The sequence below is a fragment of the Patella vulgata genome, chromosome 9 (assembly GCF_932274485.2).
Source record: "Patella vulgata chromosome 9, xgPatVulg1.2, whole genome shotgun sequence".
Lineage (NCBI taxonomy): Eukaryota > Metazoa > Mollusca > Gastropoda > Patellidae > Patella > Patella vulgata.
The window spans coordinates 12,046,118-12,067,655 of record NC_065887.2 but is presented as its reverse complement, the minus strand read 5'-3'; the positions used below and the strand labels follow the sequence as shown (position 1 = coordinate 12,067,655).

The 21,538-nt window shown below is 40.1% G+C and overlaps 1 protein-coding gene across 1 annotated transcript; it reads right to left on the bottom strand.

Moving 5' to 3' along the window:
- Window positions 1-18,207: 18,207 nt before the first annotated feature.
- LOC126832388 (carbohydrate sulfotransferase 10-like) lies at window positions 18,208-20,548 on the bottom strand. The gene is made up of 3 exons (XM_050563147.2): window positions 20,377-20,548; window positions 19,676-19,716; window positions 18,208-19,479 (listed from the first exon to the last, which is right to left on the bottom strand). Exons 1-3 carry the CDS (start codon window positions 20,489-20,491, stop codon window positions 18,358-18,360), a joined length of 1,278 nt encoding a protein of 425 aa, XP_050419104.1. The 5' UTR covers window positions 20,492-20,548; the 3' UTR covers window positions 18,208-18,357.
- Between the last annotated feature and the right edge of the window lie 990 nt (window positions 20,549-21,538).

Sequence of the window (21,538 nt, the reverse complement as noted above, 5' to 3'; positions counted from 1 at the left end):
TGAATGAGGTTGTGACACAAACACACTCAAAACCTTGACATTGTATATTTTCGTCGCCACTGTCCGCCCGTCTGCGGACACTCTACAGGTCACAATTTTAATCAGATTTTAACGGAACTTGAAAAATGGGTTGTTCTCGGTTCCGTTCTATATTAGCATGTTTCGAATCGTAACTTTATGGATTATGGCTCCTGATTTTACGAAAAATCACGTTTTTAGTTTGTGGACTCGAGAGGACACAATTTTTATCCGATTTTGCTGAAATTTAAAATGTATGTTTACAATCGACAGATCTCGATTTGTTTCGTTAATAAAACATATCGGACCGTAACTTACTGGAGTATGGCCCCCAATTTTACGAAAAATCGCTTTTTTAGTTGAGTTCGAAATTCGTGAAAATCGGACCGAAAGTGGCCAACAAAATGGCCGCTCCTCGTACTCTGATAGTGTAATACCAAGGTTGTGGACACTTCAGAGGTCACAATTTTTACCCGATTTTGATGAAAATTTTTGATGAATTAAAGGTCATATTTTTTCTTATATCTAATTTTTAAAAAACGTTCATATATATTACCGTTTCACCCTGAATTCGAATTTCGTGAAAATGGCCACTCCTCGTACACTAATAGTGTAAAAGTATGTAATACCAAGGTTGTGGATCCTCTAGAGGTCAGTGTTTTTATCCGATTTTGATGAAACTTAAAATATAGGTTGATATCCCACAGATCTCGGTTCTTGTCGATACCGCGCATATCGGACCGTAACTGCATGGATTATGGCAACTGATTGTACGAAAAATCACGCTTTTAGCTTGCCGACCGTCTAGTGGTCACAATTTTTATTCGATTTTGATGAAACAGAAAATACATGTTTATATCCCAAAGATATTGGTTCCTTTTGATATTGTCCCATGTTGGACCTTAATATCCTGAATTATGTCCCCTAGTTGTACGAAAATCGCCTTTTTGTTTTAGCTTCTGTTAACTTTTATAGAGAGAACTGTCTTATGTAATGCATCCTTAAAGAGCGGAAATATTGTCTCGGAGCTTCTGAACTTACCAAATTCTCGGCCAGTCCCCAAGATCTCACACCAAATTTGACGTTGTCTCCACCCCGGCCCCCCTCCTGCTCCAATTCCTGAACACATCCGCATCTGCTTTCATTTATAGCTGGGAACAAAATTAGTACTTAAAGGAGCTAAATCGCTATTATTTGGCACCTAGAAATGGACACAAATGGGCTGCAACGCATATAATAATGTAATATGAATGAATGTATATAAACTGATTTACATTCAATTGTTTCTGGTTTTACTGTTATTTCTAAACAGTTATGTTTAGCGAAATTAAATGGCTGTCTTTGGCGTCTGGTTATTCCAGTCTACACCGGTAGTATTCTTCTGTGGGATATGTTTAGCATCGTTCATCGAGTCCTTTCAATACAAATGGCGCTCGAAAGCATTTTGTCTTTAATATTGGATACCAGAAGCTCATCCTTTCACGGTAAGATAAGAACATCAATGTTGATTTAAATTGACCAATAAGTCGTCTTTGCAATGTCGTATAATATATTTCCCAATGGTCATCATACAAATAAAGAGTGACAATTCAAAATAAGAAACGATTTCGTCAGAAACTACGGCCTCCATATTTCAGTAATGGCGCCAAAAGTCTACATATTTCACGGCAATTCAAGCAGCACATAAATTTCAAGAGCCTTGTAGATTTCTGTTAAACGAATGTGTCCGATAATACTTCATTTTGTATATAAACATCAGGGATGGGAAATAACTGTAAGTTGTCTCTTTTGAAACCTGTCACAATGGGATCTACCTGAGCAAAAGTCAAATTAAAATATATTGTCGCTCAGGGAATAGTTACTTGCATATTCGTTTTAATATTACGAATCATTCCGATACATTTCAGAGCTTAATTATGCTGGCACATACGTGGGGGGGGGGGGGGAGAGAGAGAGAGAGAGAGGGGGGTTTAACGTCCACTCGACACAAACTAGGTCATTTTGGGACTAACATATGGTTCAATTTTATTTCAATAATTCGCTTGCGCGTAGGGGTCTTTAGCAGTGGGGGGGCGGAGGGCCCGGAGAAAACCCACGAGGTTAGACAGGCGCCCCTACCCCTTGTCACGTACAACCGGTGAATCGAAAGCACGCCAGGTGACTCAATGACAGACCTTATGATTCACAAACGTGAACAGGTAAACCCCCTGATATACTTGTTCGGTCATATATTTTGTATTTATATCGGCCATTCTTGTCCATCTTTTTATAAAAAGTGATTACTTGTTCTATATTCGGGGCGCCATATCCATCAGGTTGTCGCTGCAAGCATTTCTACAGTTCACTCAGTTGACACTTACAATGTTAATTCAGAGTTAAACACCGGTCACCGACTGTCTAGAATATACTTTACGATCTTGTAACACATGATTCATACCCCATTACTTCAATTAAAACACAGTGATTTTTTTTTTTTTTTTTAAAAAAAGCGCCATTTTGGAGGCATCCCTATGCAGGGGCGGATCCGGGGGGGGGGGGGTAATGCTCCTTCCCCCTACCCCGTTCAGCTACACTTATTTTTTCTTAAACAGCACTTTTATGAGAAAAGTGTCACGGTCGTATGCAGTATGCTTTATCCTTTATCATCAGATGGTGGGATGGGATGGGCATTTAAAGCGTGATATAATAATACTGACATAATATGTGACATCACAATTAATGCTTTGCATCAATGGAATTGAATCACAATGTGATCCTATTAGTTCATAATAAAAATTGACGTCAAACGGGGTGTTGGATTTCTCCTTTTAAAAAGCTTTGTATGCCTTCGTAATTTGGAGAGGATGATGGCATCATATTGTCAACTGGAAACCCCCTCCTGCGTCGATGTCTTAGACGGGGTGAAATTTTTTTGTTGTAAGTATCGTGAACCGTATGAATATATCACGAAACACCAGTCCCCATTTATGTGAAATATCTATGAGTGTTAAATTTCTTGTTGCCTCTCTTTGATGAAAAGTAACAGTTGCATATACTAGCCCACCCCCAAACACTCTTCAATATAATATACAATATTGAACGTATACTTTAACCCTTTCGTTACTGGGCAATCCGATCACCGGCTTCCTGTGCCGACTTAAAATGGGACCCGGGAAAGTTTTAGGTAATGTAGTTAATGGCCGACACCCCCCCCCCCACCTCCACGCAATTGGCGGAATTTCATTTTATACTCAAAAAAGTATATTTGTTCCCCTAGTGCTGAGACATGGTGACATGGTCAGTGATACGGGGCCGGAGGTCAGGCAAGGAACATTTAGTCGTTAATGCTAGGTTCCCACTATCACGATTCGTGCAACGATTGAAATCGTTGATTTAAACATGGAGTAATTGTGGTGATCCTATCAGGTCTTGTCATATATTGAGGTCAGTCGTAGTTAATCGTGTTGATCGTATCGAAACGTATCTGCACGTACCATATCGTGGACTCAATAGGAACAATCCTACCGTAACGCATCGCACGACATTGGGAATCTAGCATAAGAGAGGACGAAGAACCTAGATACCGGATACGCATTGGCGTACACGTAAGAGAACTTCTGGCAGTGAGACTCGGTCAAGCAGAACCCCCTAGTCTTTAACGTACAGAGGTTCTGGGACCGTTGTCAATATTTCACGAAAAGTCCATTGCCCATGCGTAACCGGGAGTTTGGTTTTTAATGTGGTTGATTATCCAGTATCTTCTGACCACGTCAAGTAAGAGTTGCAACCATTCCTGCAATAAATCCCATAATTCTTGCATTAATATAAACAAACATGAATCGTGACGACAAATTAGGATTAATTTTTAAACAAAACCCATAGATATTGGCCCATGAAGAGACAAATTTTACAATAAAAATATTGAACTGGCATGCTATCAAAAGGATATTTTGAAATGTCAATCTTGAATTAATTTCACGGGCGTCAACATCTCGTTTAGGGCTAGTTACCTCCCTGAGACTTTGTTTATGATAATGTAAAAGACTGGATAATCTAGACAATGACCTATTATTGTCAAATGTTGACAACTCATCCAGACTAATATTCGTAGAATATTTTTCTGGATGATAGAGACTATCTGGCAGTTGGAATTCGACTTCGATGAGGCAGACATTCCCCTGTCCGGGTAAAATGTCCATCATAGTACACTGTATGGGTTATGCCCGTCTTCATTAGCCCGGTCGGCGCCTAAAAGTAGAACGTTAAACTCCATTTGATTTCATTTGTTCCTTGTGAAATGAAATGAAATCAAATGGGGTTTAACGTCCTACTGTTCGACTCCTAACCTGGGCTAATGAAGACGGGCATACGCCATACAGTGTGCTATGAGGGAAATTTTGCCCGGACAGCGGCACTACGGCCTACTCTTATATCGAATTCTAACTGCCAAGGGATCTTTTACGTGCACGCCAATGTGTACACGGGACCTCGGTTTTTCGTCCCATCCGAACGACTAGACAGCTTTCCTTGTCAGCCCCTCCGTCCTGCATCACTGACAAGGGAGAACCACGCCGGAAAATCTGGATGAACTTTCTCGGCCAATGCAGGGATCGAACAGCCGACCTCCAGGCTAGCGAGCTAGCGTCTTACCCACTTACCCACTTAGCCACGTGATCTCCATTTTGTTCCTTGTATCCACATCTAAGGGCTCATAGTAAGGTATGTAAAAATGGCATTTGGTGTACTGGTTCTGGAATCATGAAATGCACTCAAGAAATCCTTGCACCCTTTTTATCTGAACGGCAATCTAGAGATAATATTTGCGTTTGTCATATGTAACGTTAGAATAATAAATGTATGTACTTTTTGTGCGTCTTTTCCTCCCTTATACATTTGTGGGAGTATGTAGACATGGTATACAGCAACATGGTGCCATTATTATTCACACAAATTTATTGTATTTTTTCTTCAATACGTCGTTTGTCCTATTTCAGTCGCCATGACGGCCCAAACATATCAATGACTTTATCAGAAATTCAGCATTTGTTTAGAATAATTAGTCGTGATGATCATGCAGTTGTTTAAGACAGGGCGACCTTCGGTTATAATTTTATCATGACTAGTGGTCGTAACTAGTAACCGAACGCGAATGGTCCGGACAATCGTCTGTTAAAAGATGTCTGCCCCCATGGACGTGGTAATGTCAATTTATTCTGCTTTAGACCTCGACCATAACCCTAAAAAACACCTTAAGCCCAAGGAAGGTCTATAATCTCTCCACGGAGGATAATGAATCGCTATGCTATATGATGTTATATTGTTATTAAACAATAATGCTTTCATGAAATTGAACTTGCGCGACTCAAATTCCTTGTATTTGACTTCGATCCCTGCATTGGCCGAGAAAGGTCATCCCGATTTTCCGGCGTGTTACCCCCTTGTCAGTGATGCAGGACGGAGGGCCTGACAAGGACAGTTGTCTAGTCCTTCGGATGAGACGAAAAACCGAGGTCCCGTGTATACATTGGAATGCACGTAAAAGATCCCTTGGCAGTTGGAATTCGATATAAGAGTAGGCGATAGTGCCGCTGCCCGGGCAAAATTTTCCTCATAGAACACTGTATGGCGTATGTCCGTCATCATTAGCCCAGTTTAGGAGCAGAACAGTGGGACGTTAAACCCCATTTCATTTGTATTTGACATCACATTTTGCATTAGGCCTACATAAATTTTGTAATAATGCGTATTTTCTAGACTTACATAGATTCAGACATAACATACGAGACAAAAATATCTGCTAAAAGAAGTGGCAACCATTTAAAATTCTTTCAAGCTTTCCTAAAATCATATACTAAAGAAAAATAGATTCTTTCTAAATATTCTACACTTACGTTTCATCGACACCCGCCATCTTGGAACTACTCCGACCATGCCACAATAGCAGTTTCAGTATTTTCGGACTGTGGTCCGGACTAAATGAAATTCGGATTCAGTTAGTTCGACCATAGTCAAGAAATCACGATAACCGAAGGTCGCCCAGACAGTCTCCATTTATCATCCCTTGGTCCAAAACGTCAGAAATATATATCGGTTGTATTGTCTAATCCCTCAAACAAAGAAGTCAGGTCTTATTTTGCTAAATTAACATCGACTGGAACATCAACTTTCATCTGTTATAGTTGAGTCAACTGGCGTGGTTTCGATTCCCCGGTTGTACGTAGCAAGGGGTAGGGTCGCCTGTCCAACCTAGTTGGTTTCCCCCGGGTCCTCCGCTTTCCTCCCACTGCACAAACGAATTATTGAAATAAAATTGAACCATATGTTAGTCCCGAAATTCTAGCCCTAATGCTTACCTACCCTGTAATCTCACCAACAATCACGTGCCCTTTATAGCCCTTTTTACATCTCGACCGTGACGAAAATTGAGCTGGCCTTAACAAATAGATTTAGCCCTTCATAAGTCTGGTTGGCCAGAAAGGCAAGATATACTATTCAAAAAAAGTAGGGGATATTTGATTTTTAAGTGTTATTAAAGTCACCTAATGAAACTGACGAAGAAACAAATGACAAAATGAAATGAAGTTCACATTCATCGATTTATTCCAAATGATCGTTAGACTAAGTAAGGCACAGACTGACCATTATAAGGGTAAAATGATACCCGGGGTCAAACAGCAAAGTTACCACAGCATCACAACCAAGTCAGTAACGGGTAAATCCTCCTCTGTTTGCCAAACAAGCATTGGTCCGACGTGGCATACTCCTAATGAGACGTCTAAGGTCATTTTGGTCCAGATTGTCCCATTCCTGTTGCAACGCAGCAGCAAGTTCTTGGACATTGGCAGGACGTTGTTGACGTTGACGTAACCTCTGTCCAAGCATGTCCCAGACATGCTCGATGGGGGAGAGGTCGGGACTCAGTGCTGGCCAAGGTAATGTGGTGATGTTCTGTTGTTGGAGGTAACCTGTAACGATCCTGGCCCTGTGACATCTTGCGTTGTCATCCTGGAAGATGAAACGGCGGCCATGACGTCGTGCGAACGGCACAACATGGACTGCCAAGATGTTGTCCCGGTAGTACTGGCCTGTAACACGCCCTGCAACAACATGTAAAGCCGTTCTTCCAGCAACAGTGATGCCTCCCCACACCATAACAGAACCACCCCCAAATCGATCATGTCTGATGACGTTAACGTCTTGGAAGCGCTCGTTTCGACGACGCCACACCCTCCTACGTCTGTCCAAAAAATCAACAGTGAACCTTGACTCATCTGAAAACATCACATTGCTCCAGCGTCGATTATCCCAGTGTTGACGATCCCTACACCAACGACGTCTTGCCTGAATGTGATGATCTCTCAAACAAGGGATCACGCGAGGACGTCGGGCGCGAAGGTGACCCCTATGCAGTCGATTCCGAATCGTCTAGCCACTCACTCTCACACCAGTGTCTGTTTGAAGACGAGCGCTGATCTGATTTGCTGTGATGACACGATTTCTCAAGGCCAAGGTACGGATAAATCGATCCTGGGCTTGAGTTGTCGCCCTTGGTCGACCTGAGCGTGGTCTGTCCTGTACAGATTGTGTATCACGGTATCTGGACCATAGCCTGCTTATGACAGACTGAGAAACATTCATCGTCCGCGCCACAACCGCCTGTGTTGTGCCGATCTGTAGCATGCCAAGGGCACGTAACCTTTCATTTTGGGTAAGCCGACGCATATCAAAATTTGTTTTCTGGTCACTAAAACAATTAAACTGATGTTTCCACCCTGGAATTCAATGCCACAATGACTGTAACATTCAAAGTCAGAGTCGTGCAAATCTTGGGTTGGACCCCCATGATGATCCCAAGCATCGCCTGCATTCCATGCGGTAGCTATTGGTGCGTTTGGGCGTCACATGTAACTGGAAATGTTTCTTCTGTTAGGTTCTATAGTGACTTTTTTCGTAGTCATTTGCATATTTTAGTATTATGCCCCCAAAATCAAATATCCCCTACTTTTTTTGAATAGTATATTATACCCCATATCATTCATTCATTCTGAATTCCAGGTGCAAATAATGGCCCCAGGTAGGAGGCTGGGTGCACTTGCTTTATATAGAATCTGCTGCCACTTCTAACTTGATTGATACGTTTGTGCTGCACATAATTATTCGTGTAATAAATAAGATTTAAAAAGGTCAGACATGACTCGCAAATATCTGACTACCCTGAGAACGTACAAAATCAAGTTATCGCTATTTGCATTTTTGACATACATCAAAAGTAAAATGCACCGTGTGACACTGTTCACGGAGACTGCAGGGACCACCCTTTTATTTCGTTTTGTGACATTCTTATGTATTTCATGTACTTCATTTACATATATTTTGGCGTTTATTATCACCATAAGCATAGTTATGAATTAATAAACGGTCCCTTTACTTTATTAAATGCACCACCCATATAAAAATATGGCTATGAATAAAGTTAGATAATTAGACGTAAGAAGATTAAACAATATCCTCAGTGTTTAATATGTAAGAACACTGTAACTGCTAATGTTGTACCTGTCATTATACAGACGAATGTGAAGTCATCTCGTACAATTTGTCTGCGGGAGTCCGGACAGCGGCGCTACGGTCTACTCTTATATCGAATTCCAACTGCCAAGGGGGGGGGGGGATGGACGAATGGTTAGCGTTCTATCATAAGGGTGTTATTGAGTCAACCGGAGTGGTTTCGACTCCCCGGAAGTACGTGACAAGGAGTAGGGTCGCCTGTCCATCCTGGTGGGTTTTCTCCGGGTCCTCCGGTTTTCTCCCACTGCTAAAGACCCCTACGCGCAAGCGAATTATTGAAATAAAATTGAACCGAAATGGCCTAGTTTGTGTCGAGTGGACGTTAAACTCCATTCTCTCTATCCCCCCCCCTCTCTTTTTTTCCCTTCCTTGCCAGTCCCCCTGTCGTGCACCACTGATAAGGGGGAACCACGCCGGAAAATCCCGATGACCTTTCTCGGCCAATACAGGGATCGAACACACTGTATGCCGTATGCCCGTCTTCAATATGTACACGGGACCTCGGTTTTAGTCTCATCCGAACGACTATAAGCTGTCTCTTGCCAGGCCGCCATCATGCGCTACTGACGAGGAGGAACCACGTCGGAAAATACCCAGTGAACTATCTCGATCAACGCAGGCATCGAACATGAGACCACCAGATTAGCGAGCCAACGCCTTACTGACTGAGCCGATTCTTCTCTGCGCAGTATATCTAGTACTTTGCCCCACTGCTTTCTAAAAAAAATTTAAAAAATAGAGAAGCAGTGAGGTAGTACCGATGATGTCAACTAAAAATCAAGAGCTATTGGTAATTTTTGAGAGAGGGGAAGAAGCATATTTAGGATGAAATCAAACTTGTTACACAAATCACTGGTTTGTTCGAATCCCAAAATTCCATTCAGGTTGGCCGAAATTCAAAATTGTTTTATCCATCAGGGGGAGACAACCTCCCCGAGCTTCCCAGTGAAAATTGCCCGACTATATTAATATATCTTTTAGGTGAACGCATCTCGACACCAGTGTTGACCAAAAAGACGTTTTCTATTTTCTCAAATTAAAAAAAAAGAGGTTTTGTGGTTTTTTACAGATCCCACAAGGTTAAATAAATGAAATATGATTTCAGAAGTTTTGAATGTAGGTTTTGTGTAAAATGTAATTAAAAACCAAGTGTTCCACTTGTTTCATAATCGATGATGTCCCGGATGTAAGTTTACAGACACGATTGTCAAGTCTGTCATTGACTTGGAAGGTAGATAATCCTGATCAATCCTGCACTGACCTATGAGAAATATCCAAATCGACCATTTAACAATGCATTCTGTATCATTTTAAAGGAAAATGAGGGTCATATTTCCTCTCAACCAATCGTAAGACACATGGATATCTCCACGTGACCTTTGGCATTGTATACAATTGACGCTATATTGTGCAGACCAGTCGAAGTGGAGATAAATTTGAGATTAAAGCGAGAGTTCTTAAGGGAAACTCATACGACTATTGCTATGAAAAATAAACTTGCTATACCAAAAACAAGAGTGTTTCTCACAAGGTACGCAGTGTATAACCCTAATAATTTAATACGCAGACGTAACGACATTTTTCGGGGGGGTTGGATCATGTTGGATGGCCGAATGGTTAGCACGTGTCATTGAGTTAACTGGCGTGGTTTCTAATCCCTGGTTGTACGTGACAAGGAGTAGGGTCGCCTATCCAACCTCGTGGGTTTTCTCTGGGTCCTCCGGTTTCCTCACACTGCTAAAGACACCTACGCCCAAGCGAATTATTGAAATACAATTAAAACCATATGTTAGTCCCGAAATGACATAGTTTGTGTCGAGTGGACGTTAAACCCCATTCCCATCTCTCTCTCTCTCTCTCTCTCTCTCTCTCTCTCACGACATTTCAACAGCCGCCGTCTTGATAAATTCTACAAAGCGAGATGAAGTAACGAACATTTAAATCTCTTTTTTGTTTTTGCAAAGTATCACCATTTGCTAGTCAACGTTTGAAAGTGTTTACGAATCAAACGAAATGTTGATACAAGGAATGTTTGATTCAAGCCATGTATTGGTCAAGGTTAAATGCATGCATAATGAAGACGTTTGAATATTTATTTTACGAGGCGCCATGATTTATCTTTAATTTAATCATAATTTTTAACTTTATTTACTTCTTAATACATTAACTTTGGAAGGATAATCCCTTGCTCTTTAATAGGCCAAATATAAAAATATCCGTGTTTAGAGTTACTTGGACACAAAAGATCAGAGTCGGTCGGAAATTCATATTTTCGTTTAGGGGTTAAGACTGGAGAGAGAGAGAGAGAGAGAGAGAGAAAGGGAGAGAGCGAGAGAGATTTAACGTCCACTAACGTATGGTTCAATTTTATTTCAATAATTCGCTTGGACGAAGGGGGTCTTTAGCAGTGGGGAGGAAAGCGGAAGATCCGGAGAAAACCCACGAAGTTGGAAGGCGACCCTACTCCTTGTCACGTACAAGCGGGGAATCGAAATCACGCCATTTGACTCAATGACAGACCTTCTGATACAATGCCCGCGCGTTAGCCCTTCAGCCTCCCAACCCACCTGAGATTGGATAGAAATAAGTGAACTAATAAATTAATATTTTAATAAACTACATCGATACTTGCAGTCTATAGTCATGTTATTTTAAATACGGTTATGTGTTTATTGTTTATTTTCTAGCATCTCTGGAAATGAAATGAAATGGGGTTTAACGTCCTACTGTTTTGCTCCTAAACTGGGCTAATGAAGACGGTAGCATCTCTGGCTTAAAGATACATTATGCAAGAGCCAAATCTGCCTATTGCAGGTCTTTCTTTAGGCCCGAAATGAATGTTAACTAAATTATTAATTAAACATCAATTAGCTTATCAAGACCATAATCAACTCTCGATGCCATCGTTAGCTTGCAATATTTAGTGGATTTGAATACCTTTTTATGGCGGGTGATTTAACGTAAAAATGGATAATCGAGCCTTGGATTATTATCTTACCAACTGTAGTTATGACGTTCGATGCTAGCCTAAAATTAAATAGCTAATATCTCGGTTCAGAGTGAAGTAATTTGACTGAAATTTTTCAGCATATTCATTATCTATTTTTTTTTTAATTATTATAGCTCTTTATCTAATCTTCCATAATGCGCCTTTAATTACCGAGTAAGGTTTTTGTTTTCATTATCTATTTTTTTAAACTAAATTACTGAGTAAGATTCTGTAAAATAATTCTGATTCTGCAGAAAACCACGCCAATACCAGAGAGAGAGAGAGAAATGGGGTTTAACGTCCACTCGACACAAACTAGGTCATTTCGGGACTAACATAATATGGTTTAATTTTATTTCAATAATTCGCTTGCGCATAGGGGTCTTTAGCAGTGGGAGGAAACCGGAGGACCAGGAGAAAACCCACGAGGTTGGACAGGCGACCCTTCTCCTTGTCACGTACAACCGGGGATTCGAAACCACGCCAGTCGACTCAATGACAGACTTTATTATACAGCGCGCGCACGCTAACCATTCAGCCACCCAACCCTCCACACGCCAATACCGGTTTATAGGACCTGGGAAATGAGAAAAGTAAGTTCAGAGTCGGTGATTTGGGCCCCGAAACAGTAGTGTCGGTCGGGCAACCGTCAACACGGGTAATTTATTTTTTGGCCTTAAAATAAAGTGTATTATATGATATATAAGATTATACTTAAATATGGAAATGTTACACGCAAGACAATCTATTGAATAAACATACCTTTAGGTTTCTATATATACACCACTGTCAGTTGTCCGGGATGATAAGTGGTTTAAATGAATACGGTTCTAAAGTTGTGTATTAAATTTCCTTAATTTGAATATCTACATTTACTTATTCTTAGCATCTTTGTTTGTTTGGATTTAATCGTATTTTTGATCTGTGCATTAAGTTATATCGCATTACCGAATTAATCTACTTTCTTGATCCTGTCAGTGAAAGTTAATAATTATGGAAGCGTATTCGGTATCATTTCGGAATTCCATTATCGACAATTTGAATAATGATAAAACAACTTTTTAAGAGCAGAAAAATAACGTTAAACACTTACACCATACGCAATTGCAATCCTATAGTTTAATTTTTATTCCGTCAGCAAGAACTCATTCCCTTGACTCGCGGATAGATTGCAAGTGTTTCCGACAATCAAGGCTCTGCAGTTATGCCTGGTACACACTGGGCGAATTTGACGGCAAATCACTCGAGCGAACTCTTCGCCGAACAATTTATGTCTGGACATTCGCCAGACACAATTCGCCAATATCAAATATGTTTGATACTTATCGCCCGAATATTTCTTGTCGTCCATATTATGTGACAAAATGTGCAGTGGCGCATGCGTGAATTAAGATTAACTTCGGCAGCGAATACTTCGATCGAATTATAGGCGAATGAAATTCGCATAGTGTGTCCTAGGAATTACTTGTGCAAATCCAACTGTATGCAAAATTGAATGAAATTTGCCACGCCATTGGTATGGTGAGACATGCAATTGTTACCATTTTTAGAAATGAAATGAAATGAAATGGGGTTTAACGTCCTATTGTTCTGCCCCTATACTGGGCTAATGAAGACGGGCATACGCCTTACAGTGTGCTATGAGGGAAATTTTGCCCGGGCAGCGGTACTATCGCCTACTCTTATATCTGCCAAGGTTTTTTTTTACGTGCATTCCAATGTATACACGGGACCTCGGGTTTTCGTCTCATCCGATGGACTAGACAGCTGTCCTTGTCAGGCCCTCTGTTCTGCACCACTGACAAGGGGAAACCACGTCGGAAAAACCATTTTTAGAGATTTTTAAGATGTATAATAATCTAGCTAACATTATATGGGCCAGTGCTTGGACTGTTAATTACGTGCCAGTGATTGGACTTGCAATAATTCGTTTTTGTTTCTCTAATCTTTCTGATTAAAATAAAATGTTCATTACGTTTATTTTTTTTTTTTTTTTTATTTTTTTTTTTTTTTTAATACATTGTTATCTTTTACTTGTAGACGGTGTTCAGATCACGTGATCTTATTGACTAATCAAATTGTCTATTTTTGTTTACGGGGACTTCGGGTTGTTGCAAAGTATTTTAATATAAAAACCCACGTGGAGAGAGAGAGAGAGAAATGGGGTTTAACGTCCACTCGACACAAACTAGGTCATTTCGGGACTAACACATGGTTTAATTTTATTTTAGCAGTGGGAGGAAACCGGAGGACCCAGAGAAAACCCACGAGGTTGGACAGGCGACCCTACTCCTTGCAACGTACAACCGGGGATTCGAAATCACGCCAGTTGACTCAATGACAGACTTTATCGTACAGGGCGCACGTGCTAACCATTCAGCCACCCAACCCCCCAAACCCATGTGGACATAAGCCTGAATCGTATTTGTTTTTGGATATGAAATTATTAGTTGATATACATGGAACTGTCACTGCCAGAATTAACAACAATAAACATAATGAAATTGTAACGTTAGATGTACTAGTGTTTTGCCCGGCGCAGCAGGGGTATTGCCATGAACCGGAAGTAGCAGAACTCCGAAACCGGAAGTGGTAGGCCATCGTCACCAGGCCTATGTTAGTCCCCGGTCGGTCCGAGCTACCCCTATACACCACATTTCAGTCTCGGGCCCGCCAACCCAGCAAAAACAGACAAACAAACGACAGTCACAAATATTAGTATATAGAGAGAAATGGTGTTTAACGTCTACTCGACACAAACTAGGGTATTTCGAGACTAGCATATAATACGTAGTGGTCTTCTGCTGTGCGAGTAAACACCGGGGGAATCGGAGAATCTCGGAGAAAAACCACGAGGTTGGACATACGACCCTATTCCTTGTTACGTACAAGTGGGGATTCGCTTATGATCTAACGTGCACGCGATACCCCCCCCCCCCCCCGTATATACTATAGCATTAAGAATTGGTTAGAGTTGTAAAATGATACACTCTATTCATTCCGTTTCATTTCCTTTTCGCCGTGTTAGACCCATATCCTTGTTATTCTGACAGGTATAGACCACACTCCCAAGACCCAGAAAACAAACTGCAAATACCAATTGACAATCCCGACAAATTGTTCTTTAAACAAAGCGACCCCCAGTCGAACTATCCAACTATCGACCCTTCCCACCTAGGCCATCATTAAAACTCCTAGTTAAAGCTAGTATTAAAGAAGCGCGACCCCTTTCTAAATACCCGAGCCTCTACAACCGTAACTACACACCTATCGATCCATTGATGACCATAAACAGTCTATAAAACTTTATTTTATCAAGTTCGTATTTGTCCGCGATATCTCCTGTAAAATTTCTATTCAAATGTGACAATGAGATGAAAATGCTCGTTACCATTGCTTGGGAAAATATACACACCCATTGGTCTACTCCCTACTCCTTTAGTACAATCCTTGATCCTAAACATTCAGGATCGATTTCAAACGTATACCAAAGTTCTAGGAGGGGTTTTAGGTCATAAGGTCTGTCGTTGTGGTTTGATTGCAGGTTGTACGTGACAAGGAGTAGGGTCACCTGTCCAACCCCGTGGATTTTCTCAGGGACCTTTGGTTTTCTCTCACTTGCCAAAGAATCCTACGCGCATGCGAATGTTTTAAATAAAATTGTAACAAATGTTAGTCTCGAAATGATCTAGTTTGTGTCGGGTGGACGTTAAACACCATCTCCCCCTCTCTCTCTCTCTCCTAATATTTGAAGTCGGTATTTACACCATTTGTTTGACAATGCATTAACGAAAACCGGTTAATACTAAACACGTTTGACTGAATCTCGCTAATGGTATATTTATTTTAAATACAATAACTAGCTCTTATATATTAAACACCCCAGAGTTTAGTCGTCTGTTGGACACAAAATTTAACCAGGCTTTTATTTAGAGAGACTTGTCGATTCTATAAAAGTTGACTATCGGTAAATAGCAAGTAAACAAAGCTCTATTGACAAAGTCACGGTCTTCTCTATGCACTAGGGGTTGTCGCGCTAATGAGTGTCGACTTGAGTTCTATTTAGAACAACGTAATCTAGGTGTGTTCCGTTCAGTCAATCATTTTGATTGACATTCAATACGGCTTCTGGTATCCCAATTGTCGCTCTGTGTTGCTATAAGGACAGGCTGGTGTCGTTCACGAGGCAGACACGGTTTCATGTTTCTAGACGATGTGATACCTGTGTCATACACTATTAAATCTGCTCTCTCCAGCCCATGGTGACGGGTCACGGTGGCTTACCCACTAAGCCACGTGATCCCCCTAACCCAAACAAATATGATCATAATTCGGTTTGAAACTACTTTCTGCAAAGTCAAAGAGTAAAAATTACTTAATGTATATAAAGTATTGGGTTAAACGTACATTATGCAAGAGCTAAATCTGCCTATTGCAGGTTTTTCTTTAGACCTGAAATGTTATCTAAATTATTAATTAGACATTAATTAACTTATCCAGACCATAATCAACTATCGATGTCATCGCTAGCCTGCGATGTTTATTGGATTAGGTTCCGATTTGCTGTTCGACTTCCATTCATAATTTAATCGTGATATGGATAATCGAGACTATGTTTTTATCGTACCGACTTTAGTAATGATGATCGATGCTAGGCCGAAAATTCAATCGCTAAAATCCCAGTATCTAGTTTTTAACCATTATAGTCAGAACTGCCATCTCCATATCTAATCTCCCATAATGTATCTTTAAGTAAATAACGGAATCCCTGTGACCTAAAGCGACTTTTAAATACACAAATTCAACTATGAGTTGTTCAGATTTGATTAACGTGGCACGTTAGACTTTAATCCTGAAATTTGCGTCGTACTTTTATCAGTTCTTAACCAGTTTCAGGATGCTCTGTGGTTCAGTGCTTGAAAAAGTCTGGAGAAGCCTGATCGGAGCACCACTCAGCACGCTGTATTTCACGTATTTGCGGCCATGGGATGGTTACATATTCGTTTCAATATTACAGGTCATTCCGATAAATCTCAGAGCTTAATTATGCTGGCTTTAGCAGCACATTCGTGGGGAGAGAGAGAGGGGGAGGGGTCCACTCGACACAAACTAGGTCATTTCTGGACTAACATATGGTTCAATTTTATCTCAATAATTCGCTTGCGCGTAGAGGTCTTTAGCAGCGGAAGGAAAAAAACCCACGAGGTTGGACAGGCGACCCTACCCCTTTTCACGTACAACCGGGGAATCGAAACCATGCCAGGTGACTCAATGACAGACCTTATGATACAACGCACACACGCTAACCATTCGGCCATTCCCCCCCCCTCCCTCGTATATAACATAGACAATAAAATAATTTACAATATAATATCATCCAAAGTAACTTATAGGTATGTTACACACGTAAAAAAGGAGGAGGTACTACAGGCAGTTGGGGCACCTGGCTCACAACTCGATTCCACAGGTTGCCGACAAGCTTCGCGGACAGGGCAAGATATGGAATTTTGGGGATGGGATCAAGAAAACGTGTACTTTTTTGTCATATTATCCTTAGGCATGTGATCTGATCGAAGAAGCAATATGACAAGAAGTAATCCTTAGGATTTTTATAGGTCTCGTGCAGGAAAACAATCCACAGGGTTGACTTGTGGATAATAAATTAAATCGACCTATATTGCAAGTGTTGGACGACGCAATTTTGAAAACGATGCGAGTGAATTTATCACAGTAATAGTGGATTAGAGAAGAAAAAGTTGAAGAGACCAGAAAAGGAAGGTACCCACAGAAGAATGGATAAACATTGCCAGAATTTGTCCCTTGAATTCATGCAGACGGGTTCGTGCCTTATCAATTCAAGGGAGACAAATCTGTTTTACCGACGCTCATTTGGGGTTACCGACCCTTTTCTAACGGAATGAGAATTATCAGTTTCAGAACAATTCTTCAGCCAATCCAAGACTACGATAACCTAGCGAAAACCAGGCACAACACCCACCTCCATTGCTTTTCCGAGTTCTAGTCAATCCCTTATATCCCTGTTCCATAAATATAAACCCCATACGTAATTAGGGGAGCCACGGTGGCTTTGTGGGTAAGACACTTGTTCGCTAGTCTGCAGGTCGCGTGTTCGATATCTGCATTCGCCGAGAAAGTTCATCGGGGTGTTCCGACGTGGTTTCTCCACGACGGAGGGCCTGATAAGGACAGCTGTCTAGTCGTTCGGATGGTACGACAACACGAGGCCCCGTGTACACATTTGACGTGAACAAGGTCCATCATCAGCATTGTCTGCTGGTCACAGACTGTGACACATTAAGCATGTTGGATACTGCTCGCTGTGTAGAATCCATTTGAAGCATGCCAATAGCACGTAGTCTTTCATCACGTTGAAGACCTCTCATTGCAAATTAAACGTAACACGCTAAAGCAAAGATACGCTAAACAGTAAATCTTATGCAAGAACCGATAGGAAAGCAAACATGGATAGGATAAACCAGCACGCGGCAGTTTTCATCAACCCTTCCTTGAAGTGTTAAATTTGACATTGAACCCCTCCCACGTGTATGGCGCTATTGGGTGTCCCACATCCAGCTCAGTAGTTCTATTGGGGCGATAAGTTCTCTGTGAATATACTCTCAAAGCATGTCAAGTGTCCATGACTATTTATATCATATCACAACCTGCATAGGTATTTTCATTTCAATATCCACTACTTGTTTTCAAGAGTATATATAGTTATTGGTGTACATGAAGAAAACACTATTAGCCTTATGTATCAAAGCTGTAACCCTTCTATATCAAAATTATAACCCTTCTATTTCAAAAAAATTGGTGTGCGGATTTTGGTTATTCTGAAAAATTTTGCTTGGTCTGCATTCATAACTAAAAGCTGAACAATCATTTTTAAAGTATTTGCTCAACTGGATTAAATACTTCTTTTCAACTTTGCTGTAAGCTTCGAATAAGGACAGTTCGCGGTTTTTGCGACGCGATTCTCGACTTCCGGAACGTCTTGAAGCATTTTGAAACACTGCTAATATTTGACTGCGAGTTATTGTCTCCTCTTCACCTTTCTTAAAAGGGTATTTGACGTCACTTCCTATGATTCCCCTAAGTTGCAAATTCCGCCATTTTCTTTTAAACGCCTCTTCATGAGTTACACATTTCAGTGTTCCTTCTTTCGAGAGATAATTCATCAAATTGTTCGTACTGCTTTTGATAGCATCAATCTCCACACTTTCTTTCATTGCTTGTAATACCCCAGACATTACTAACTGGGTCAAGTTTAGTCTGCCCAGAACATGCAAAGTGTCCCGTTTAAATGTTTCCATTTTACCTATGATGTCATATTTTACGGCGCAAGGACTACACACGTTTGAAATAGGAATAAAATGACTGTCCTTCACGGCGCTTGGTTTTACGACGTAACGAACTAACTCTGGAAATGTGACATCATGCCCACAAGATAAACTTTTATTACTCGGGATTTTCCGTACAACTTTGATAACCCTTCGTCCGTACCCTGACCAATATATTGGATTTATGTCAAACAGTTTATTGGCGTAAGCGGACAAAAGACGAGAATATGGCTCACGGACCATAATAAACTTTAAGGAATTTCGTATTACCGTTGTTTCTTCTTTTATTGCGGTGTAATTTTTACTGTAAATATTTTCTGAAACATTAAATGGGTTATTTGTTTTAGAGACGCCATTCAAAATTAAGAACAAACGTAGCCAAAATGTGGATCCTACTTTTGCCACTGGACAATATAAAAACTTCTTCTCTGGGGAATACATTAAATTCCTTTTCATTTTTTTCAGTGTGCTCTTCGTGGTGTTTTGAGAAACTTGTCGATGACAGAAATTACTCATATTATTCCTTCTTTCTGACAATTCTAGCTGTATATAATCTGTTGGTTTAGACTAAACAAAAAGGAAAATCATATTTTTTTTTTAATTAAAGAAAGAAATGTGATGGAAAATCGCAATGGAAATAGAAATGTAAAATGTCTTAATTGATTCTATATAAATTAAGGATAATGTGGCCATTTGAGACTGTTGGGTTGTATCATAAAATACCATGTGAAAATAATTTGTATATAAGGCTGATTTTACTTACCCGAAATAAATTAATCGTTTGAAGAATAACATTGTTTCCTGCTGGAATAATAAATTGAGAAGAATAAAAGTCTAAACGAAATTTTTGTTATTAAAATTATTTAAACTGCCCGAGAAGATCGTCTACCCGGGCCCTTAAATTCGCAGCTAATCGAAAGAATATGTTATATGTAACAGCATGTAATACCAAGGTTGAGGACCTTTCTAGAGATCACAATCTTGATCCGATTTGGATAAAACTGAAAATATATGTTTACTAGCAGGATATCCGGCTTCGCTCGGGGGTCATAACCCCGAAACCGGAAGTGGTAGACTAACGCCACCTGGCCTTTGTTACTCCCCGGTCCGAGCTACCCCTATACCCCAAATTTCAGACTCGGGGCAGACCTAGTGTAGCCGCCAACCCCGAACAGACAGACAGACAGACAAACAGACAGACAAACGACAGTCACAAATATTAGTATAGACATCCCAATGATCTTGGTTCTGGTCGATATTGGCATGTATTTGAACGTAACTTCATGGAGAATGTCATAGAGTTTTTAACTTGTTCTCTGTCCATCGCTTGCAAACTGTTGACGTATCGTGCATGACAACAGCTTGTTTAATTGTGCAAAAAGAAACATCTAATAATAATGTATATATTTAAATTATATAGAAGGAAATATATAATAATAATACCTATATTTAAATTGAACTTACCTGACGAAGAAAATTCATAAATAAACAAATTAATTAGAAACGTGATTCCAATAAGTAATAAAAATGTTCTTCCGAATCTGTTAAACTTCATGGCTATGCTAAATAACTCCTGCATCTGTTACTAACTACATGTAACTGAAGTTATCAAGAACACCGATTTAAACAATAGTTCTTTCACAGTATCTACTCGGGGCTGCATATGAGTTTGATTATCGCGTCTTATTGATCAGCATTTATGACAAATATGATATATAGCTATGTTCGTTTATCAACGATTCTAGGTTCCACGCAAGAAATTTGATAAACAACTGTTAGCTCTTAAATTTTACCATATTGTTGATTATTATATATATTTCACTCATGATACGAATTGTGAAACCTGGTGGCAGTGTAATAATGACTAACTATAGTTTTTTTTTTCAATTCATAAGAGATAAATATCACCCTAACCGAGGGTTGATATGTGAAATGCCGTGGGTCAGTATAGGATATTAACCTACCCGAGGTTGATATGATAGAGAACACGCGGGCGAAGCCCAAGTTTTCTCTATCATATCAATCCAAAGGAGAGAAGGTTTATATTTGACATATACAACGTCATAGTTTTAATCACCCTTAAATTAAATGGACTCTTCCATTAAAAGTCAACAATGATTCGATAATTGCCAAATAACGAAAATTACCGAATTAATCACGTGAAGGCATTGTTTATACTGCCGCCATTTTGGATTGGATAAGTACAATTAAATTGAAAGCAAAAACAAAATGGATAGTAATACGTTATCAGACGAATAATCAATTCTTTTTAGCCAAAAGATTGACGGTGGAATAGATATGAATGCAAATTCTGACGAGGATCTGCTGCAAGTCAAAGGCTGAAGAAAATTGGATCAAAGGGTAGGGTGGCCCGAGCTAAAAAATAAACCTCTCGAAAACTATTTACAGTTATGGCACTATATCTATATAAGCAACAACCCTAGATGATCCTTTATTATAAACTGTCAAGAAACTGTACCTGCGTGCTACAATTCCTAAGATATATCCATTCGACTGTCCGTTAAAATACACTGCCTTTGTGTACCAGCGGCGGGCATATTTATTTTGGATTTTGGAGGCAGACCACCATTAAATTTCATCATCTCAAAATTTTGGTGGTCAACCT